This window comes from Macrotis lagotis, chromosome 2, assembly GCF_037893015.1.
Source record: "Macrotis lagotis isolate mMagLag1 chromosome 2, bilby.v1.9.chrom.fasta, whole genome shotgun sequence".
Classification (NCBI taxonomy): Eukaryota; Metazoa; Chordata; class Mammalia; order Peramelemorphia; family Peramelidae; genus Macrotis; species Macrotis lagotis.
Window position 1 is genome coordinate 169,255,845 of NC_133659.1, and position 25,418 is coordinate 169,281,262.

General features: G+C 35.8%; 1 protein-coding gene and 1 pseudogene across 2 annotated transcripts in view; both read right to left on the reverse strand.

Moving 5' to 3' along the window:
* USP32 (ubiquitin specific peptidase 32) overlaps window positions 1-25,418 on the reverse strand; it is a 244,747-nt gene that overhangs the window by 49,310 nt on the left and 170,019 nt on the right. The window contains exons 13-19 of one of the 2 annotated variants that reach the window (XM_074223514.1): window positions 24,585-24,777; window positions 23,559-23,734; window positions 22,796-22,936; window positions 11,401-11,560; window positions 7,367-7,521; window positions 2,657-2,738; window positions 1,257-1,331 (exon numbers count right to left, since the gene is read on the reverse strand). In XM_074223514.1, coding sequence (XP_074079615.1) covers window positions 1,257-1,331; window positions 2,657-2,738; window positions 7,367-7,521; window positions 11,401-11,560; window positions 22,796-22,936; window positions 23,559-23,734; window positions 24,585-24,777 — 982 coding nt within the window. The remainder of the gene's footprint in view (window positions 1-1,256; window positions 1,332-2,656; window positions 2,739-7,366; window positions 7,522-11,400; window positions 11,561-22,795; window positions 22,937-23,558; window positions 23,735-24,584; window positions 24,778-25,418) is intronic. The other variant, XM_074223515.1, reaches the window with a different exon arrangement.
* On the reverse strand, window positions 11,567-22,789 carry LOC141513570 (small ribosomal subunit protein uS13-like; annotated as a pseudogene).

The following is a 25,418-nucleotide window of genomic DNA, read 5'->3' on the forward strand; positions in this document are numbered from 1 at the left end:
AGTGGATATCATGCAGGACTTAAAATGTGAAAGGCCAGAGTTCAAATCCTGCCTCAGACATGTACTAGCTATCCAACTCTGGACAAGTTATTTAACCTCTGTCTGCCTCAGTTTATTCATCTAAAATGGAGATAATATAGCTATCCCTTTCAGCTTGTGGGCCTAAGAAATTAAGTGAAAAAACTTTGGGAGTTTTGTGGAAGCCACAGATAATATGTGAATGTTAGCAGAGAGCACAGAACAAGTTGAGAAAAGCAAAGATACATGAATGGTATTGTAGCCTGTAACCAAATATTTAATTCGAATTTTACAATGAGGTTCTAAAAACACCCTCCCAAAAAAAGAAAAGAAAAAAAATTCAAATCTCTTCTCTGTTAGGAAGGGAAGGCCAAAAAATTTTATGTAAATTTTCCAGATTGAGGGTGTGCTTCATCCCTAACCCACATTTTATTTAAATAACATTTTGGAGAATTGCTTTTCTTCCCTCGATGCCTAATCACTTTTTTTTAAATAGATGAACTGAATCCACTTATATTCAAAGTAATAATTTTAAATTTGCCTAAATATTTTGTCAAATTACCTTCATTTTTATCTAAAAGGAACATTCTTGCTAACATATTATAACTCAAAGAAATGAGCATGAACCACAAATGATTCTCCATTACCTTTTTCTGGAACTGAAGGCAAAGTTCCTCGCAAAATTTAAAGGAAGAAACATTCATTGCATAGAATTTGCTGAAAAGTCTTTGGTGGACAGTATATATAATTCATTATTACTTTCTGCCCCTGAATCAGCAATTCCTTTACAATAAATTAATATTACATTTACTTTTTAATAGTTCAGATTTTTTTCTTAAAAATGGATGACATTCAATTGCTAAGATTATGTAGCTAATTTAATAAAAAGTGAATTAAATTTCTAAGCATAGTAATTATTACTGATTTCAAAGAAGGAACCTTATTTCTTATTTTTCTATTTTCTTTGGCACCAATGGCAGTGCCCTTCTTATAGTAAGTAATCAATAAATCTTTCATTTAAATTGAAATGGAGTACCAGAACTAAATATATAACCATTTATAAAGAGAAGAGTTAGACTTTTCCTGATTTTTAGCTCTATACAGTCTTCAAGAGTTCCAGAGAAATATAAATCAAAGAATAAACCCACTTAATGATCTATTATAAGCACTAATTTCTTAACCTGTTCATGGAGATTTCAGATAATATGTTAAAGACATTAAAAACACCAGACACTTACCCTTGTGTCTGTCTATCTTACTGCTATTTGCTATAAATGACATCTCTTCTGGCCAGCTCATATCTTTATTTCGAACTAGAAAGAAAAAGATATTAATGTATTAATACCTCATGCAGCTCAATAGTTGGTAGGGGCCCCGAGGGAGGAGATAAAAGATTTCTTTCTCTAAATCAATCTATATTTTAGAAAATGACAGAAATAGAAAATAAAGTAAATTTTGGCATTGGGAAGAGTCGTTTTCTTTTTTGTTTGTTTCTACTTTTGTTTTTTTGCCACTGGGCATGGTACAGATATTTTAAGTTAGGGAATAATGAACCAAATGCTAAGATTAAAATCAGACTGACAAAAACCCAAGAAAGTTAAGTTTAGAACTAATATTTACACTTTAACTTAAACATATTATTTTTAAGTATCAATTTCTAAGAGTATTGTACCTGCCTATCTTAATATAAGGAACACTTCCAGGTTAGCAAGTAATAGGTCGTTTGTTTGTTTTATTCAATCTGAAGGGGAAAAAAGATAACAGTAAGTTGTTGGGAGCCAGTCTACATGGATTCAATGCTGGTATCAAGATCCCCTTGCCCCTAAATTTTAATAAATCCAAAAATCTACAACCTCAATAAATGGATGGTGGCATTTTTCAAGCTAAAAGGTATTAAATCATCTGCCAGTCTTAAAAAGCCCATGTTCTCTCAGTGTGTCTGTTTTTAAAAAAAATTTCAATATATCGAGATGTCTGCCTGGATATTTAATGTTAAGTTTCCAATTAAGCATTTTTGAATGTTATTTTATGCTTTCAATTATATGCAAAGATAGATTTCAACATTCATTTTTTGAAAGTTTTTTGTAAATGCAGGTTATATATGAACAATCATGTATAATATATTTTCATATTTGTCATGCTGTAAAAGAATCAGAGTAAAAGGAAAGTTATATCAGATTAATCACTGTCATGAGGAGAAAGAAAGGAAGTACAACAATGTGGAACTCAAAAGCTTAAAAAAAAGATGAATATTGAAAACTTTCTTTGCATGTAATTAAAAAATAAAATAATGTTAAAAAAAGAAATAAAGAAAAAAGCTTTAAGATTTAAAAATTAAAAATAATAAAGTATCTACTTTTTAAAAAACTCAGAGTTATAAGAAAAATCTGGTTTTCTGAATAATGAAATGTTCTGTAATTTCTTTTAAAAACCTTAGAAGTGTTTTTAAAGAATTGCTCTAGTATTATATATATATATATATATATATATATATATATATATATGTTAGAAATTTCTTTTCTAACAAAAGAAAATAATGAACTATTAGTCATAAAGAGTAAGACAGTATGCCTAAAAGAAAGAAACCCTGACCCCTTCCCCTGTCCCGCCCTCATTTTCAACATGTTGAAGCTTCTACCTTCAATAACTAAGTGTTGCTCATCCTGAATTTTCAGATATTCTAACATATGGTCTTCGTCATCCAGAAGAGTAAGATAGTTCTGTAAGAAAAAGAAAAGTACTTTTGAAGATTTGTTTATATTAAGCATTATCTCTCTTAATAAACATGATCATTTAAAACTTCAATCACATAGTTCTAGTCATGGAAATCTGATACAAAATAAGTGTATACTGCTATTTGTATGAGAGCAAGTTATATAATCTTTATCTCTGTACCTAAAACAAGACACAGATGAAAACATCACAATATTTATAATTCACTATATTCAAAGTCAAAGTTCACTTTAATTTTGATTATTAAAAAATTTACAGAAATCAAGTTTAATCAGATATTCAAAAGTCAAGAACTACACCTAATGTGAACTCCGTATGACAGCAATGGATATATCTTCTTTTTTTAAATTTTTTAAATTTTTTTTCTTTTTTCTTTAATATTTATTCTCATTTTGTACAAATGTTTTTTATATATTAATAAAATATTCTTGTTTAAGAGTAAATGAAATACCCCTCCCCCATAAATATAGACTCGCTTGAGCGATAAAGGGGAGAGAAAAAATTTTTTAAAATAATAGTAATAATTGTAGGTATGGCCAGGTGGTGCAATGGATGGAGCACCAGCCCTGGAGCCATGAGCACCCAAGCCCACATCCAGCCCCGTACACCCAACAATCACCCAGGTGTGAGACATGAAATCACCCCAACCCCACTGCCCTGCAAAAACCAAAAAAAAAAGAAAAAAAAAGACCCAAAATAAAATAAAATAGTAATAATATTAGGGGTGGCTGGGTGGCGGACAGAGCATTGGACCTTGAGCCAGGAGCACATAGGTCCAAATCCAGCCTCAGACACCCAATGAACACCCTGCTATGCGGCCTCAGGTAGGCCACCCAGCCCCATTTGCCCGGCACCCCCCCAAAATAATAATAATAATAATAAAAATAATAAAAAATATGCTTGAGTATTTGTTCCAACACCAACAACTCTATCGTGCATGGATCACATTCTTTATGGTAAGTCCAAAGTTGCCATTGCTGATTGTAACTCCCTCCTTTAGTATTTCTCCACTACCATGTACTATATTTTCTCTCGCCTTTCACTCTGACTCTGCTGTAGGGTCGCTGAGTGGCACAGCAGGCAGGTCCCTGGCTCTGTGGCCAAGAGGCCCCGAGCCCTCATACCACCCCTTAGGTCCAGCATCCACCTGGCCCTGTGGTCCCAGATAGGCCTTCCAATCCCAGCCCCTTGCAAGAAGTAAAAAAGAAAGTGTGTTATATCTGACCACTCTCCCCCCATGGTCCATCCTCTCCTCCTTTATTCACATCCCCACCCCTTCCCCCTGCTCCCCACTCCTTCTTACTCCAGATGTCTATACCCCATTGAGTATATATGCTGTTTTCTCTCCTAGTCACCTCTGATGAGAGTGAAGATTCCCTCATTCCCCCTTGCCTTCCCCCCTTCCATAGCATTGCAATAGCTCATTGTAATAAAGAAAAATTTTATTATATGAAATATCTTGGCCTATTCCCCCTCTCCTTTTTCTCCCATTACATTTCCCTTTTTTCTACTGACTCCATTTTTACACCATATTTTATCTTCAAATTCAGCTTTCTCCTGTGCTTCAACTACAAAAGCTCTCTTTACCTACTCTATTAACTGAGAAGGTTCATATGAGTATTATCAGTGTCATTTTTCTATACAGGAATACATGCAGTTCATCATCATTAAGTCCCTCATATTTCCCCCCTCTCCTCCAATCTTCATGCTTCACCTGAGTCCTGTATCTGAAGATCAAACCTTCTGTTCAGCTCTGGCCATTCCAGAAGGAACATTTGAAATTCCCCTGGTTCACTGAAAGTCCATCTTTTTCCCTGGAAGAGGACATTCAGCCTTGCTGGGTAGTTGATTCTTGGTTGCATTCTAAGCTCTTTTGCCTTCCGGTATATTATATTCCAAGCCCTACAAGCTTCCAATGTAGTTGCTGCTAAGTCCTGTGTGATCCTGATTGCAGCTCCACGAAATTTGAACTGTGTCCTTCTGGCTGCTTGTAATATTTTCTCTTTGACTTGGGAGTTCTGGAATTTGGCTATAATATTCCTGGGGGTTGGTTTTTTTTTTTGGATCTCTTTCTTGGGGAGATCAGTGGATTCTCTCCATTTGTATTTTGCCCTTTGCTTCTAGAATATCAGGGCAATTTTCCCGAAATAATTCTTTGAAAATGATGTCAAGGCTCTTTTCCTGATCATGACTTTCAGGTATTCCAATAATTTTTAAATTATCTTTCCTAAGTCTGTTTTCTATATCAGTTGTTTTTTCAATGAGATGTTTCACATTTTCTTCTAATTTTTCATTCTTATGGTTTTGAAGTATTGAGTCCTGGTTTCTTGTAAATTCATCAATCTCCCCGAGTTCTATTCTTTGTCTGAAGGATTTGTTCTCCTCAGCGAGCTTTCTTATCACTTTTTTCCACCTGGCCAATTTTGCTTTTTAAAGCATTCTTCTCCTCAATAACTTTTTGAACTGTTTTATCCATTTGACCTAAGCTGGTTTTTAGCATGCTGTTTTCTTCAGCATTTTTTTTGGATTTCCCTGACTAAGCTGCTGACTTCATTTTCATGTTTTTCCTGCATCTCATTTCTTTTCCCAGTTTTTCTTCTAACTCCCTCATTTGATTTTCAAAGTCTTTTTTGAGCTCTGTCATAGCCTGAGCCTGATTTCTGTTTTTCTTGGAGTCTTTTAGATGCAGGAGCTTGTGCTTCCTCATCTTCAGACTGAGTATTTTGATTCTTCTTGGGCTCATATGCAAAATATTTCTCAATGGTGTTCCTTTAGTCTCTCTGCTTGCTCCTTTTCTCAGCCTGAGCCTGGTTTTGGGGTGCTTCCTGAGCTTTTGGGACACCCCCACAAGGATCTCAGTGTGTGAGGCTCTGTACTCCCTCCTGGTCTCTGAATGACCATATGTGCCCCCCTCTGCCACAGGGCTGAGGTGGGGGGGCCCTGCTGTTCTATGGCAGGGCCTAGACTGCGATCAGGATCTGAATGTGGTCAGAGCCCCAGAGTCCTGTTCCATATATATCTCAAATATTCTGCCTATGTATAATTCCCATATATATATATATATATATTTATCCCTGATCTCCAGAGTCCCTCACTTCCTAATGAAAATTCATACTCATTATTTCTCTTTGAAACCTGTTCCTCAGGGGCAGCTGGGTGGCTCAGTGGATAGAGCACTAGCCCTGGAGTCAGGAGTACCTGAGTTCAAATGTGACCTCAGATACAATAATTACTTGGCTGTGTGGCCTTGGGCAAGCCACTTAATCCCATTTGCTTTGCAAAAACCTAAACAAACAAACAAACAAAAAACCTGTTCCTCCTCTTAAATTATCTCCTTTTAATAAGGATACCTCAATTCTCCTAGACACCAAGGCTTAACTTAAATCACCCTAACTCTCTCTATAATCTCTTAAACTGCTGAATCCTTTTCTTTCTACCCACAAAATCTCTCTTACATCCATTCCATTCCCCGCCCCGCTTTACTGCCACCACTAGACTAGGTCAGACATTATTATTTCTCTCTTTGATTATTGCCAATGATTCCCTAACTGGTCTCCTTTTTTCAAATCTCTCTCCTAGATGATACCACTTTTCAATTCTGCTGTCAAATAAAACTTCACACTACAGGGAGCTGAGCATGTCATCCTTCTGCTCAAAACCATCTGGTCTTATCACAATACCTATTCTTTTTTTTTTATTTTTTATTTTTAGGTTTTTGCAAGGCAAATGGAGTTAAATGGCTTGCCCAAGGCCACACAGCTAGTATTCTTTTTTTTAAAGAGAGATTTGATTTATTTTGAATTTTACAATTTCCCCTCAATCTTGCTTCCCTCCCCTCACCCCCCACAGAAGGCAGTCTGTGAGTCTTTACACACAATACATATTCTTAAAAAATATGGTAACTGTTACTCTACTGGCAGGGAAGACTGGCAGGCTTTTTCATTTGCCCTGCCACTGTTTTCCAACATCTTCCAGGCTTCACCATCTTCCCTGACTCTAAACCCTATGTCTTTTGGAACTGTTATAACACTTGTTTATATAACCTAAGGAACCCAGTACTCTTCATTTGCCCTGCAGTAGAATCTTCTTTTACATGTTGTCCCCTCCAATTAGGTAACAAGCTCTTTGAGATCAGGGGCTGTCTGGACAGTTCCACTTGTATCCTTAAAACTTAGCAAAGTTCTTGAGCTATAGTAAGTATTTGATGAATGTTCATTTATTTGATAAAATATAAATTCTTTATCTTTGTACTTAAGGGCCCTTATCATCTCCTACTTTTCTATTCTTATTTCTCAGTAATTTTCTTCTTGAGGAGAGAAAAGGCAAAACAAGGGGGGGGGGGGGGGAGAAGAGAAGCTGCCAAGTCTAACCAGACAATTTGCTGTTTCCACATCTTGTCTTGCCCTCTCCATCTGGGCAATTCCTAAGGCTGAGAACAACAGACTGTCCCAGTCTGGTCTCTTCCCAGTGAAATCCATTTCCCTAGAACAGTAAGGGTTTTCATTTTTATCTCTAGCATCTCATACACAGTTGAAGATCAGTATTTATTTATGCAATAAATGTTGCTTTTAAAATCTGACATCCTTGACTCATAAGCACCTTTAGACATTCTTACCTCACTGTTGTATAACCACAGACGCATGTCTTCCTCTTTGATGCGTAGCCTCTGAGACAGATACTCGTGAATTTCCTTGATGGTTTGCATTCTACTAAAACATCCTGTATAGGCTAACACCCGCTTTAAGGGAGCATTTGGAGAAGGCACATTCCCTGTGGTCATCATAATCACAATAAAGAAAAAGGCAGGTGTCAAAATAAATTCACTTCAATGACTAAAATATTAAGTTAGGAAACAACAATCACAAAATAAAAGCCAGTAGATGAAAATATTTAATGTATAAGACTAAAGTTTTAGGTTGAATACAAACACAGGAGGAGACTTTCCAAGAAGTAGACAAAAGCTATACCTCTGAAACAGAAAATAACAGAAACCCCAAGGTATTTTTTTTGGCAAGACAATCAAAGTTGAGTGACTGGCCCAGGGTTAAACAGTCAGTAAATGCCAAGCATCTGCTGTCAAATTTGAACTCAGATCCTCTTGACTTCAGGGCCAGTGTTTTATCCATTGTACTATCTAGCTGCCCCAGGCATTTTTAGACTAAAAGACATGTAGTACCAAGCAGTAAAAAAAAAAATGCTACTGCTTGGAAACTCTATGCCTGAAAAAAAAGAAACAGGACTTTCTTAAAATAATACTTTATGAAAATAAATCAAACTTCTAGTACCACCACAACTTCCAAATTGCTTAATCCCCCTCTGGAAGAACAATCAAATCATATGAGAATGGAAATTTTATTTTAAATTAGGGATATTTAATCCTGATCTGGGTATACAGTAACTTTATCTGAAAAGTTCTCTCTACAATATATTAATCATCAATTGGTAAAAGAGGCTACTTGACATAGCAAAAAAAGGGAACAGACTTTGGAGTTAGATGATGTGCCTCTGTTGTTTACTACCCGAGTGACCTCAAGTAAGTGGGCATGTAGCCCGGTTTCTTCCAACTAGGATGTGGGAATAGGTAGTATCTGAGGTCCCTTTTAGTTCTAGATCTATGATCCTAAGTCAGTGACAGACACAATTCAAAGAAGCTTGAGATAAGGCTACAGCAACAATAACGGAAAAAACTGAGGACAATCTCAAATCCAATCAGAGATTTTAGAGGAGGAAGAGGGTCAAGGCAAAATTTTGAAAAAAAAAACTTAAAGAAAACCATATAGGTTATTATATGAAACAGCTGCCTCCAAATAGAAATAACACAATATATCACAAAATTAATTACCCCTTTGAAGATTAATTTTTCTATAACAGCAAATAATTAGTATATCAGTGCTGTTTTTCTTGAAGATGACCATGATTTTAGATTCTGAATTTTACTATTATTAACTCTTTAATTAACCATATTAAGTCTCTATCCATGTAAAGGTCTTAGCATCAGTATGTTAGCTTATCTAATGAAAAGATAACTAAATATGGGGAAAACTGAAGAAAACTATACAACATGTATTTTTCTTAGAAGAATTCTTACACAAGATACTGTCACAGCATTTTCTGCAATGAAGAGTTATAAACAGTAGCAGTGACTAACATCCCCCACCCATTTCAAAGGGAATAAAATAATCAAATAAACAACAATAACAAATGGAGTGAAGAGAATGATGAATATTATAGTAAAAAGAGCAAAACCAAATTAAAAAATTTCTCAACAAAAAAGTAAAGCACTCCTTTTACCTTCAGAGAGCAAAGGATAACTTCTTAAAGGAAAAGAACAAATCTCTGCAATTACAGATTAGAGGATTAGTCATTAAGATTACAGCAAGAAAGCAGATTCTTGAATACTTCAAGATTAATAATTGATTTAACAAATAATTAATGCAGAGCAAAATTTCAAATTAAGAATAAATTTGGCACATCAGAATTATCCATTAATAAGAATCAGAAGCATTTTCTAATGTCCACACCAAAGTCTCTAGTCATAAGCCAAATACTCAAAATTATTTAGGTGGAAGATAGTTTCAGTAAATATAACTCATCAAACAGACAGCCACTGGTTACAAGTTATTTTATGGCTTTGGTTGGCTTCCATTAATCTAGCAGAATTTATAAAAGCAGCAAAAATCTAGGATCAGCACAAGATTTGTAAAGAAATCTTACTAAAGAGTAATAATTCTTAAGTTCCATTTTCATTTCATCAAAAAATATACGAGTATATTGTGTCCTACAAAAGGCCAAGGATAACCACCCATTTATTTTGATAGAAAGTTGTGAAAACAATTTATCAAGAATATATAGTAAAGAATAAATTTTATTGATAATATTTTATTGTTTGCCTTCATGTGACCTATTTAAAATTTTTTTCAAGGCAAAGGGGTTAAGTGATTTGCCCAAGGTCACCTAGTTAGATAATTCTTAAGTGTCTGAGGCCAGACTTGAACTAAGATCCTCCTTAATTCTAGGGTCGGTATTTGATATATCCACTGTGCCAAATAGTTGCCCCTCATTTGATATCTTCTTAGGGGCAAAGTTGAATATAATTGGCCTCCTAAAGTGGTAGCATATATAGAATAGTATGTACACAGAATAAGAAAATCACTTCTTATAGTTTTTGTTTTTTTTGCAAGGCAATGGGGTTAAGTGGCTTGCCCAAGGCCACACAACTAGGTAATTCTGAGGTCACATTTGAACTCAGATACTCCTAACTCCAGGGCCAGTGCTCTATCCACTGCGCCACCTAGCCGCCCCTAGAAAATCACTTCTAAATAAGTTTTAATTAGATATGGTTATCATTCTCTGAAGTTTCAAAGGTTGGGGTAATATTGATGACAGTTTTTCAAATCAAAAATAGTCTTCCCCTTATATCCAATATTAATGTTGAATTTTTTTCCTATAACATGAATTCCTGGTAAGAGAGTAAAATTCAAAGTCTGTCAACTCAATGTAAAAGGATATTCCATAATATAATTGGCAGGATGAATAATAAAAATAAATCATGCCTATCACTGATATTAAAAATTCAATATTATAGTGAGTACACACAAGGATGTTTTACTCAGAAATCTTCTGACTAAACAAAGAAGTTTGTAGTTATATGACAACCTGATAGAAAAATTAAAAGGTCTGATCATTGTTTATTTTAAATAATATTTTCAGAGTTTTTATTTCTCTACTGTAAGAATGTCAGTAAATAGTATTCCAGTTTTGTCCTTAAACAGTAGCTATATTAATAAATGGGAAAATATTTATACAGGATTATGATTTGCCTGAGATTCTTGAAAAATAAATCTATCACTTCCATTGTCACAAATGTGTCCTTTGACCCTTGTAATACATTGGAATTAGTGCTTTTTCACATTTCTAATCTAGACCTTCTTTAAAAAAAATCAACTCAATATGATAAGAAGTCTAAAAGAATGCTCTCTATCAATCACAGCTCATCTTTTAAGTTTAAATAATAGAAATTCTCTCAAGTCAGATTATCACTAAAATTTAGACCGATAAATAGTAAAAAATTTATGTTGTTCCAGAAATTTAAATATCATAAGGAAATTTTAGGTGTTATCCTTAGTAATTAAAAATGCTACTGCCAAGGAATTACTGAGCTAAGCATAAGAATAAAGTGGAAAAGTTTTATTTCTTTTTAAAAATTATATAAATATTTTATTTGCTTTCTAATTACATAAAATGGTAGAGTGGGAAAAGTTTTAAATAGGGATTAGCAGAAATCTTCAGAGGCATTATTGATTTTCATAGCAATGACTACATGAGGGAATAATAATAGCATTTTATAGAACTTGAAGATTTACAATGTGCTTTACAAACCTGATAAGATAGTTACTATTATTGATACATTTCAGGGCTTACACAAAAACTTGCTATTTCATCCTTGAATCATTTGGGCTTCCTTTTCTGACTAATTCATACTTGTGCATGATCTTAGATCTAAGCTCCATATATTAGCATATTTAATGATTTTGTATAAAAGCAGATGGAAATGCATATCAGCCCAGTAGCACCAGACTTGGTGGAAAAAGCACCCGTTTTTCATGTTTTTGAGAAATATACTGTATTCTTGCTGCATTCTTAAGTTACCTCTAGGTAAATGTTGAGGAAACATTCTCAGGCTCATCATACCCATATTCACCCAGATGTTAGATTGCTGTGTCCGGGTGGCAGGTTGCTGTCTCAGGAAGAGCAGATATCGAGGAAACAATTCTAGTTCCGGGAGGTCTGTTTTGCTATTCTTGATAACCTGGTGTTTTGAAAATTAAGATAAATGAACATCTGCTAAAAATGACAAGCAAATTGGACTTCACACATAAATAAGAATGAAAAAAAATCTTAAATAGGCACCAAAAGACTACTTGTGAAGTGAAAATCCATTGGTAGGATGATCCCCTTGTAGTTTATTCCAGGCATTATGGATGTCAAGGGGAAATTGGTGCCCAGGATTGCCTGGTTCTGACTTAGTTTACTTTTTTTCAACTCAAGATTGAGATGAAATAATTCTGTAAGGAAAGGTTACAAAAGTTAAGAAATAGGAAATGACCATAAGATACAAAAGTTGGTTAGAAGAACTAATAAAAACTACTACCAATAGGGGTGGCTAGGTGGCACAGTGGATAGAGCACTAGCCCTGGAGTCAGGAGTACCTGAGTTCAAATCCAGCCTCAGACACTTAATAATTACCTAGCTGTGTGGTCTTGGGCAAGTCACTTAACTCCATTTGCCTTGCAAAAACCTAAAACACCCCAACCAAACAAAAAAACAAAACCCCTACTACACACCAAGGGGTAAAAGGAAGCAGGGTCTAGATATGAGCTCAAAGATGTTCCTATGTGAAGCCCATTTTTTGCCGAGATGGGACAAGAGCATTCTGATGATGCTAATAAACATACAATAAGGGACAAATAGCACAAATAGGGCATCTGGTACTGATGACTAAGTGACATTTAGAAAGGATAAGGGAAAACAACATCTGAAAGCATCAAGGGGATAAGAAAAGAACAGAAAGACGTTTTTCTCAATTTAATGTCTCCTGTTGAGGTTGTGAGGCAATAGTTGAGGTAGGGAGGAAAAGGGGTGAGATTTGAGTTATGAATCTACAGAAAGATAATCTCTGATTTTACCAAGGGCTTTGGAGATTCAATAAAAATACTTAGATACATTTATAATTCCTCTAAATTACTCTAAAGACTCCAGATGGTCACAAAAAGGGAGAACCTGGGAACAAATTTAGGCAACAGAAGTCAGTGTTTACTACTTTGTCAAATTCAAATCATTTATTTGTGATATTTATTGAGTACCTACTACAGGCTGTTTACTGCTTATGATACCAAGTTGTCCACCATAAGGTTCCATACTTCCAAGAGTTTAGATGAGCATACAATGTAGACAAAAATCTATATTATGACTGGGAATAATAAAGTTTCTTCTGGGAAATTTGACTTAAATTTCTACTATAAAATTCTTTATCCTTTGTGATAACATTTGAAACTAACTTAAAAATACCATAATATAAAAGTTTTTAAATAGAAAACTTTCTGCTTTAAAAAAAAAGAAAGTTTTTCTTGCACATATAACTTTTTACCCCCCCCCCCCAACCTGCTTCACAAAGATATTGGCTACAAATGCTCGCGCAATTTTAAGAGAAGAGGCATGCAATTCCTCTAATGTTCAGTGGTACAACGACAAACTAACAGTTCTAGATTCAGAGAAACTGAGTTTAAAATGTAACACCTGCTTTTTAAATCCTGTGGCTTAATTTAAACAAGTCAGTTCACCATCCTAGGCCTGCCTCAGCTTTTTCAACTGTAAAATAAGGGGGTTGAACTGATTTCTAAGGTCTTTTCCAGATTCAAATATATGATCAGGGATCTGAAAATTGAAGTTGTGATGGTAATTTTGGTAGAATAATGTCAATTCAGAATTTTATAAGGGGGGGATAATACCCGACTCTTACAAAAATTAAGTGCTTTAAATGTGTAATGACAACAAAATGATCATTTAACTTTTTGTTTTTATTTAGAAAGGTTTTATTTATTTTGAGTTTTACAATTTCCCCCCCATTCTTGCCCAAGGTCATACAGCTAGGTAATAAGTGTCTGAGGCTGCATTTGAACTTAGGACTCCAGGACTGGAGCTCTTTTATCCACTGCACCACCTACCTGCCTCCAATCAATGAAACTCTTTGCAGAGAAACTCCTTTAACAATACATTTCTGGGCGGAGCCAAGATGGTGACAAGAGAGGATGTCTCTTAGGTACTCTCTCTTAAAACTTATAAACTAAGGACTCTAACTAAATTTTCGAGGGACAGAACCCACAGAAGGACCCACTGAAGCACATCTCCAAGCCAAGGTAATCTGGAAAAGAGTGAAAAGGCTCTGCTCCCCGGGGTTGGAGGGACGGTCAGCCAGAGGGAAGGAACTTGAGCCTACAGGAGGCAGCCCCAGGAGGCTGGGAGCCGTGGCTCGCAGCAGCGGGGGAGTCTCCTGAGCTGCACCCCGGGGAGCACTGGGCACAACTTGGGGGATCAGGAGGGGGGACCTCTGCCAGAGCGAGCACGTGGAGCCCAGCCCTCAGGGCACACAGTGAGCAACCCGGGCAGCGCAGATCCAGGAACAGGAAGCAGAAGCCAGTAAGCAGGAGCTCCAGGACATGAGTACAGAGCCTAGGGAGGGAGCACAGACAGACTGCCCAGCTCTGTCCTCTGCCCCTGGAACAGGACTCTGGGGTTCTGACCACATTCAGATCCTGATCGCAGTCTAGGCGCCCACATAGAGCAGCAGGGCCTCCCTCTACCTCAGCCCCTGGCAAAGCGGGGCACATATGGTCATTCACAGACCAGGAGGGAGGACAGAGCCTCACACACTCCCTTGTGGGAGTGTCCCAAAAGCTCAGGAAGCACCCCAAAACCAGGCCCAGGCTGGAAAAATGAGTAAGCAGAGAAAAAAGAGGAACACCATTGAGAAATACTTTGCCTGTGATCCCAAGAAGGATCAAAATACTCAGTCTGAAGATGAGGAAGCACAAGCTCCTGCATCTAAAGACTCCAAGAAAATCAGAAATTGGGCTCAGGCCATGACAGAGCTCAAAAAAGACTTTGAAAATCAAGTGAGGGAGATAGAAAGAATAGAACTCAGGGAGATTGATGAATTTACTTGAAATCAGGACTCAATACTTCAAAACCAAAAGAATGAAAAATTAGAAGAAAATGTGAAACATCTCACTGAAAAAACAACTGATATGGAAAACAGATTTAGGAAAGATAAATTATTGGAATACCTGAAAGTCATGATCAGGAAAAGAGCCTAGACATCATTTTCAAAGAATTACTACAGGAAACTTGCCCTGATATCCAAGAAACAGAGGGCAAAATAGAAATGGAGAGAATCCACTGATCTCCCCAAGAAAGAGATCCAAAAAAAAAATTCCCAGGAAAATTATAGCCAAGTTCCAGAATTCCCAAGTCAAAGAGAAAATATTACAAGCAGCCAGAAGGACACAGTTCAAATTTCGTGGAGCTGCAGTCAGGATCACACAGGACTTAGCAGCAACTACATTGGAAGCTTGTAGGGCTTGGAATATAATATACCGGAAGGCAAAAGAGCTTAGAATGCAGCCAAGAATGAACTACCCAGCAAGGCTGCATGTCCTCTTCCAGGGAAAAAGATGGACTTTCAGTGAACCAGGGGAATTTCAAATGTTCCTTCTGGAATGGCCAGAGCTGAACAGAAGGTTTGATCTTCAGATACAGGACTCAGGTGAAGCATGAAGATTGGAGGAGAGGGGTGAAATATGAGGGATTTAATGATGATGAACTGCATGTATTCCTGTATAGAAAAATGACACTGATAATACTCATATGAACCTTCTCAGTTAATAGAGTAGGTAAAGAGAGCTTTTGTAGTTGAAGCACAGGCAAAAGCTGAATTTGAAGATAAAATATAGTGTAAAAATGGAGTCAACAGAAAAAAGGGAAATGTAATGGGAGAAAAAGGAGAGGGGAATAGGCCAAGATATTTCATATAATAAAATTTTTCTTTATTACAATGAGCTATTGCAATGATATGGAAGGGGGGAGGCAAGGGGGAATGAGGGAATCTTTGCTCTCATCAGAGGTGGCTAAGAGAGGAAACAGCATATATACTCAATGGGGTATAGACATCTGGAGTAAGAAGAGGGGGGAGCAGGGGGAAGGGGTAGGGATGTAAGTGATGGAGGAGATGATGGACCATGGGGGGGAGAGTGGTCAGATATAACACATTTTCTTTTTTACTTCTTGCAAGGGGCTGGGAACCATACGGCCAGGTGGATGCTGGGCCTAAGGGGTGGTATGGGTGCTCGGGGCCTCTTGGCCCCAGGGCTGGAGATCTGTCTGCTGCGCCACTCAGCTACCCTACAGCAGAGTCAGAGTGAAAGGAGAGAGAAAATATAGTACATGGTAGTGGAGAAGTACAAAAGGAGGGAGTTGCAATCAGCAATGGCAACGGTGGAAAAATATGGAAGTAACTTTTTTAATGGATTTATCATAAAGAATGTAATCCATCCACGACAGAGTTGGTGAGTTTGGAACACAGACTGCAGCATATTTTTTTATTGTTAATATTTTTTGGGGGAGGGTGCAGGGCAAATGGGGCTGGGTTGCCTGCCTGGGGTCGCATAGCTGGGTGATCGCTGGGTGTCTGAGGCCGGATTTGGACCCAGGTGATCCTGGCTCAAGGGCCAGTGCTCTGTCCACCACCCAGCCACCCCTACTATTATTACTATTTTATTTTATTTTGGGTCTTTGTTTTTCCTTTTTTTTTGTTTTTTCAGGGCAATGGGGTTGGGGTGGCTTGCATGTCACACAGCTGGGTGATTGTTGGGTGTATGGGGCTGGATTTGGGCTCAGGTGCTCCTGGCTCCAGGGCTGGTGTGCCGTCCATTGCGCCACCTGGCCATACCTACAATTATTACTATTATTTTTTCAATTTTAATTTTAATTTTTTTCTCTCCCCTTTAATTTATCGTTCAAGTGGGTCTATTATTTTTGAGGGGAGGGGGTATTTTGTTTACTCTTAAACAAGAATATTTTATTAATGTATAAAAAACATTATTTGTACAAAATGAGAAATAAATTTAATGAAAAAATAATTTTTAAATATCATAAGGAGAAAAAATAAATGAAATAGAAAGCTCTATAAACTAAACCACTGATAAATTCAGCTAGTGACCATTCTTATCAATTCCTCTGTAGAACAATTGTATACTAATAAACTATTCTATTTTCCTAGTCAAGCATACACACCTGGAAAACCAACAAATTCACCCTAATTAACGCTAATCTCAGTTTAAGCAGAATTCTGGTAAATCTCCCCTAGAATTATAAAACTGATGCTAAAGTATTTGAGTTTATTGAACAGTAGAATACTGCAGTCATTTACTACTGTTTCTTTTGTACCTAATTTATTCTACTAATCCACCATACTATTTCTTTGCCAGTACCAAATATTTTTGATGATTGCTACTTTATAATAATTTTACATATGGCATGGCTAGGCATTTTTTTCATTTTGCATTCTGCATTTTTTCCATTAATTCCTTTGATATTCTTGATCTTTTGTTCTCCATATGAATTTTGCTACTATTGTTTCTTACTCTATAAAATAGTTTTTCTAGGTTTGATTAGATTGGCACTTAATAAGTAATTAAATTTAGATAAAACTGTCACTTTTATTATAACTACTTCCCTGTGAACAAATGACACTTTCCCAATTTTTTACATCTGATTTTATTTGTTTGAAAAGTGTTTTGTAATTGTGTTCATATAATTTCTGGATCTGTCTTGGCAGGCAGATTCTCTTGTATTTCATGCTGTCTACAGTTATTTTATTTATTTTTTGCAAGGGAATGGGGTTAAATGACTTACCCAAGGTCACACAGCTAAGTAAGTATTAAGCATCTGAGATCAAGAACTCAGGTCCTCCTGACTCCAGATTTAGTGCTCTATCCACTGCACCACCCAGTTGCCCCTACAGTTACTTTTTTCTTTTGATATAAACTACTTATTAATAGACAAGGCCAGTGAAGATGTTTACTTTTTCTTGGACACACCCACAGTGCAACCCCTGTGGCCTTGGACCTGGAGACTCCAGAAGTGCCAAAGCCCATGATGTGCCTGAATCTTCTTCAGTTGGTCCAGATCTTCATGCAGCTTATTGTCTAGACTGTTGGCCAGAACCTGGCTCTATTTTCCATCCTTTACATCCTTCTGCCTGTTGAGGAACCAGTCTGGAATCCTGTATTGCCGTGGATTCTGCATGATGGTGATCACATGCTCCACTTCATCTTCAGTGAGTTCACCAGCCCTCTTGGTGAGGTCAATGTCTGCTTTCCTCAGTACCACATGAGCATATCTTTGACCTACACCCTTGATGGCTGTGATGGCAAAAGCTATTTTTGGTCATCCTTCAATGTTGGTGTTGAACATTATCAAAATGTGCTGGAAATTCTCGGGGATTACAAGAGACATGGCTGCAACAGCAGCGTGAGAGCCTTTTCTGGAAGAAATTTCTCTTTCTATCTCTTGCTTCTGGGCTTTGTTGGTAATACATAGAAATACTAATGTATGTGGGCTTATTTTATATCCTGTAACTCTGCTAAAGTTGTTGATTGTTTCAAATAGTTTTATAGTTGATTTTCTAGGATTCACTAAGTACCAATGTTTGATAAACTCAAAGACTCCAACTTCTGGGCTAAGAATTACATATTTGACAAAAATTATTGGGAAAGCTAGAAAATAGTATGGCAGAAAATGGGCAAAGATCAGTATCTCAACCACATATCAAGAAAAGTTTGAAACAGGTACACAAAAAGGTAATACATTAGTCAATAAGGAGTACAAGGGACAGTTTAACTGTCAGATCTATGGAAAGGGAGAAGCAAAGAAGAGATAGAGAACATTATAACATGCAAAATGCTTAATCCTGATTACATTAAGTGAAAGAGTTTTTGTACAAATAAAACCAATGCAAACAAGATTAGAAGGAATGCAGAAAACTGGGAAACAATTTTTTACAATTAGTGTTTCTGATAAAGGACTCTTCTAAAATACATAGAGAACTGAGTTAAATATATGACTAACAAGTCATTTCCCAATAAATAAATAAACAAATAAATAAATAAATAAATAGTGAAAAGATAGGCAATTATTAGATGAAGAAATTAAAGATATCTACAGTCATATGAAAAAAAGGCTCTACATCATTATGGATTAGAGAAAAGCAAATTAAAACAACTCAGAATTGTTCAACCTGTAAGACTAGCCAATATGACCAAAAAGGATAATGATCAATGTTGGAGGGGATGTGGAAAAACTGGGCCACTAATGCATACTCTTGGTGGATTTGTGAACTGATCCAACCATTCTGGAGTACAAAATGGAACTATACACAAAGGATAATGAAACTGTATATACCCTTTGATTCAGCAATATCACTAGCAGATCTATATCCCAAAGAGATCACAAAAAACAGGGGGAAAGACCCACTTGTACAAAAATATTTTTTGCGTTGACAAAGAATTGCAAATTGAGGAGAGGCCTATCACTTGGGGAATGTCTGAACAAAATTTTGGTATATGAATATGATGGAGAAATTATGTGCAGGTAGACTTCAGAAGAGCATGATTTGATGGAGTGAAATGAGCAGAACCAGGAGAACATTGTAAACATTAACAGCAATATTATTTGATATCAATTATGACAGACTTAGCTACTCTCAGCAGTACAATTCTAAGACTTGTGATGGAAAATGCCAGACGTTTCAAGACAGAACAATGTCTGAATGCAGAACAAAACATTCTAATTTTGCTTTTCTAAATTTTTTTTTGTTCTTTCTTTCTCATGGTTTGGGGCAGCTAGGTGGCACAGTGGATAGTACACCAGCCTTGGAGTCAAGAGGACTTGAGTTCAAATTCAGTCTCAGACACTTAATAATTGCCTAGCTGTGTGACCTTGGGCAAGTCACTTAACCATACTGCCTTAAATAAAAAATGTTAGCTGCTCTTTCTCATGGTTTTCCTCTTTTTTTTTTCCTGATTTTTCTTTTACAGCAGAAACTAATATAGAAATATGTATAATGATTCTGCACGTATAACCTAGTATCAGAATACTAGCTATCTTAGGGTATGGGGAGGAATGAGAGGAAGGAAAACTTTACAAAAATACATGTTGAATACTATTTTTATATATAATTGGAAAAATGATTAATTAAAAATTACTGATAAAAATCTACAGGAATCAGACTATAATAATATACTCTGGCAGAATCTTGACCACTAATAAAGCAGTTTTGTGACAAAACTCACGAGCAATTTATAGACTGCACTAGTGAATATTTCAAGACAAAACCATTACTGTTTTAGTTACTACTCTTTTCTATGTACTTGTTTATAATGTCAAACAAGAGATCCAAACAATAAGTTCAACCCAAATCCTTTCATTTGCAAACTAATTTTTTCCTTTTCAATAAGTACAAAGATAAATATTAGTCATTTTCTATCATGATAAGGCATTTTATTTGAAAATAACATTGATGTTTAGTATTCCTGACTTTGGGAAAGTCTAACATGTTCATTTATATATTCTTTTGATTCAGGCAAATTCTTAATTTCTCAAAGTTAGAAAAAAAGACAATCCCATTAATTGGTCAAGGCATCTAGTGGTTAACCTGATACTGCCAAAGCTAACACAGCCTTTATTTTTAGACTCACAAGAACAAAATGGGAAAATTGGGACACTAATGAACTGTTGGTTCGATCATTCTGGAGAACTGGAACTATACCCAAAAGGCAACCAAACTGCATACCCTTTGATCCATTAAGACTACTACTAAGTCTGTATCTCACAAACAGATCATTAAAAAGGGAAAGAGGCCTACCTGTATAAAAATATTTAGTGGTGGTTAGGCGGCGCAGTGGATAGAGCACTGGCCCTGGAATCAGGAGTCCCTGAGTTCAAATCTGGCCTCAGACACTTAATAATTACCTAGCTGTGTGGCCTTGGGAAAGCCACTTAATCCCATTGCCTTGCAAAAAGTCTCTCTGTCTCTCTCTCTCTGTCTCTCTCTCTCTCTCTGTCTCTCTCTCTCTCTCTCTCTCTCTCTCTCTCTCTCTCTCTCTCTCTCTCTCTCTCTCTCTCTCTCCATATATATATTTTTTATAGTAGCTTTTTGTGGTGGCAAAAAAATCAGAAATTGAGGAATGGCTGAAGAAGCTGTGGTATAGAAATGTAATGGAATCCTACTGTGCAGACAGATTATCAGGAAACAAATCTGTATATCAGAAAAAACTAATACGAAGTGAAATAAGCAGAACCAAGAAAGTAACAGTACTAAGAGAATAGCAACATTGTGTGATCAACTATGCACGATTTAGCTCTTCTCAGTAATACAATGATCCAAAACAAACCCAAAGGATTCAGTATGGAAACAGTTATCCATATTCAGAAAAAAAACTGATAGATTCTGAATGTAAATGGAAGCAAATTACTTACACTTTATTTTTTGTGAGTTTTTTCATTTGATCTATTTGTTTTTCCATACCATACAAATATTTAAATATGTTTTACAAGTTTGAACATAAATAACCTATATAAAATTGCTTACCCTTTCAGAAAGAGGTGGGAAAGGAGAAAGGAAGAAAAATTTTGAGCTCAAAATTTTGTAAAAATGAGTGTCAAAAAACTGTCTTGAAAAAATAAAGAAAGAGTTACAGAGAATGTAATCCAGTTAGTTTATAGATGAGGAAACTGAGGCCCAAAGAAGATAAGGGTCTTGGCCAGTATCACACAGCTAAAAGTGTTTGGAGCAAGTTTGATCTGATTCCAATATTTTTGACATTGGATCTGAGTCCAATATTTTTCATTATATACTTTTCATACCAAAATTCCAATCTAAATGTAGTATTTTGTCAGGGAAAAGAAGAAGGGGAAATATTTTCAGTGATGATCAATGAAGGCTCAGAGATTCAATAATTTAAGAACATATAAAATTTAAATACCCTGATGCCAAATAAAGTAGAACTTTAAGAAAATAAGGCTGAAGAGGGAGGATTAATACTATGGTGCTAATCCATGTGAACTGAATATAATATAATATAATATAATATAATATAATATAATATAATATAATATAATATAATATAATAATATAATATGAAATAAGATGTATTTTATAGGCTGTCCTAACAAACTTTTATCATACATAAATAACTCTTATTAGGAAGAGGAAGAAAAGATAAAGATGTGCAATATAGACTATTTATTTTTTCTTTTTTATTTATGAATTTTACAATTTTTCCCCTAATCATCACTTCACTCCCCCCACAGAAGGCAATCTGGTAGTCTTTACATTGTGTCCATGCTATACATTTATCTAAATTGAATGTGCAACCATACTATTTATACAGACTCTACAAAGAATTCCCTTGAAATCCTCAGCTGAAAGCAATTTCTCCTTCCTTAAATTATTTTAATCTAGGATTCTGGGTCTATCTTTTCATTCTACTTTAATTCATATATGAGATTTTAAGTAAGTTCTACAAAGACATGTAATCTTTTATCTTTGTATCCCTAATGCCTTGCAGAAAAAGTACTAAATACATTTGCTGATTTAACTCACATTATTCAAAACCTTGCTATAACAATATGACTACTAGTAGGTCTAACCTGGATATCAACACAAAGGGATAAAGTTCTGTTACACTCTATCTTCTCTCATCAACTGAAGCAACTGTACAAGAAGTACCCTCAGGACAGTATCACAGAAAGACTCCCTTGGAGTCATAATGAAATGGGATTTTTCTTTTATTACCATAATTAAAATTGTTGGTAAAGACAGATCACGAATATTTTCATGTGATATACTCTAAGTTCAAAGTCCAATTAGAATATGCCCTGAAAAATGAGGGCAAGGTAGAAAACAATTTAGTAGGTTCAAGTTCCTAAGATTTCTGGAACTGGAAACATTTATACACTACTGACAAACTCCTTATGTAATCTACATTTTAAGAAGAAAAATGACAGAAAACTCATCAAAGTAGGAAGGCCTCTTAAAGGTTTCTATTCCTATTCCCCTCATTTTATACATGAGAAAACTGGGGCCCAGAGAGTCCCTAATACCATATCCAGCTAATGAATGGATAGAATTAGAAAACAACTCTAGGCTTCCATGTCCCTGGTCAGATTCCCTGCCTAGATGCCACAAAGCATTAACTTGAGCGCTTCTGTCTCTGGTGTTTGTGTCAAATGGGAATAAAAGTGCTTGAGAAAGAACTGTCAACTTTTATACAATCAATATATATAACACTAGGAAATGTTACCTTCAGTGCAGTGACAATGTACTGGAGTCTACTGAGAGACAGGAAATTAATCAAAGTATCTTTTACAGACAATTCCATTACCCAAGCTGGAAGAGAATGAAAAGAAAAATAGTGGCTGTACTTACTGGTCTAGGAAGGGCCAGATTGGCTCCATACCAATGATAAAGTGCTCTCCATACAGGTTCTGGGACCATTTCATAATCTCGACCATGGATCAGTTGTGGAGCTCGTTTCAATCGACCCCCTTCTAGTGTAAGGGATGTAGCCTTTAGGAAAGACGGACTATGAATGTTTATTTCCACCATGATTGTAGAGGATTGCTTCTTTTGTTAAAAAAAAAAAAAAATTAAATCTTATCGGGGAATAGCTAGATGGCACAGGGGATAGAGCACCGGCCCTGGAGTCAGGAGAACCTGAGTTTAAATCCGGCCTCAGATAATAACAACAAAAAAACAAAAAATCCCACATCTACCTATCTATTAATCTCTCTATCTATAGATATATCAGTTCAGATTTATAAAGTGATTTCATGTGGTCAGGCAAAATTTTTTAGCTTTTTAGGGAAACATTTTATTTCTAAAATAAACCACTTTTAATCACAAGGCAAAATTATGTAAAACTTTAATCTGTGCATTTACAAATAAGGGCAGACTATTTTTTGATGTATTTGAAAATTTTTTTAAAATTTAGACTAGGCTGCATTTTTCAACAGGTATGCCAAAAAGATGAATATACTTCCAGCGCTAGTATACTTAAGGAGATAAAAGTCTATTAATTCTATTAAAATCTTTAAATGCCTATTCCAAAAATATTTCAGTTCACTGTCTAACTAAATAAATTGTTAAATTAAAAAATAATCATTTTTATTTAAAATTTCAAATTACTTACCTTCACTGGTTCTTGAGTTACCAAAGGCTGGTTATCAATAGCTCCTGGTTTCTGTGGATTTAGTTGTAGTAAGATGTTCCCATTGGATCCAAGCAAACACTGATTGTTATTATCTGAAGTGTTATGTTGTCTAGCAAAACACATATCAGCTCCTGGAGTACCAGTATATAGAAAGCCTATCAAGGGAAGAAAAGATGGGATCTTTTCTTATTTACTTCACTCTGAAGAGAAATATGAAGATAAATTTAAATATAGTTTTCCAATAATGGGCAGCTTTACTGTCCAGGTAATATAGATTAACTGTATTACATTTGTGTATCCAGGCCAATGCTGTCTTATAAAATTCTAGATGGTAAATGCTATGAGCATGTTAATCTCTTTCTGGAATATCTAAGATATTGTGTGAGGATGAAATGAGATGATATATGTAAAGTATTTAGCAAATTTTAAGGTGCTATATAAATGTCAAATAGAATAAAAAGACAGTGTGTTAAAAGGGCAATCTTGTATGGTCTCAACATCTTACAGGAACATGTTACTATAATTTGATAAAACAATTCCCATAAATTTGTCAAGGAACTTTGTTTTCAGAGGTGAAGATGACCTAACTAAGATATACTTGCCTGAGAATGATAAGATCAATAAAGCCTAAGAGGTAAAATACTCCCATTTTTGTAAATTATGGTCCCTAAAATCTAAGGTCTGGGGCAGCTGGGTGGCGCAGTGGATGAAGCATCAGCCCTGGAGTCAAAAGTACCTAAAATCTAAGGTCCATAGATTAATAAATTCCCCTAGGGATAATATTCCATAATGAAAATAAATCATAATGGAAGGCCATGAAAAACTATTTACATAAAGATATCATAAGGAATTTAAGAATCTCAATGTTCAGCTGCTACATTTATAGCTACAACTGACTTGGGAATGTTGTGGTCTGCTGTCCAATATTTGGAATTTCTTAAAGTGTAGATTTCATTAACATATGACCCACACTAAATCCAAGTAGAAACAAAAAATTATGCTTACTATTGCCAGCAGTCTCTGAGGCTTCTGATGCAGTAGAAATATTATCTGACAACTTTTCTTCTGTGGGACTCATGTGATTGAGACCTCCACCCATTCTTTCATCCCCCTGCTCCATGGAATGTACTGCTGCACTGAGTGAATGTTTGCCTCCATTCAGAACAGAAGCAGGCTCAATCACAACAGGGTGAGCATCCTAACACCACAAAGATTTGGAGAAGGGAGTGGGAAAAAAAAGTTACCAAATTACTTGAAACTATTAATTACAAAACTTAAAGTCCATAGTTAGCTGAATGGGATCATTTCAACTCATCCTTACTCAAAAGTATTAAACTGTATAAAGGGAAGGAGACTTTTGATTTCTTTTGTTTGCCCTCTCTACACCTTATATTCAACTCTACACAAAGTTTCCTTCAAAATTTTGATATTTCTTTATAGCAGCAACCTTGCTTCTGAACTCATCACTCACCTGAAATTATCTTTCCAAAGTTATCAAATTACCCATCTGTGTCTTTTTTCAGTCTTCACTCTTTTGTCCTTTTTATGATACTTTGGATCACTTGCTCCTCCTCAATACTGTCTCCTCTGTTTTTCTACATCCCTGGATGATCTATCTCCCTCTCCCTTGCTGGATGATCATCTCTGTTGTGTGCTCTCCAGCTTGGGGGATGTGGCGGGAGGAGATCATTCACATTTCTTCTGATCACTCTTTTCTTTCCATGTGTTAAATTTTGTTCATCATCTCCCATGGGCTTATCACATCACTGATTAAGTACTGCAAGGAACCCAGGACATCTAATCCAACCCCCCTCACCTTACAGATAAGGAAACTGAGAT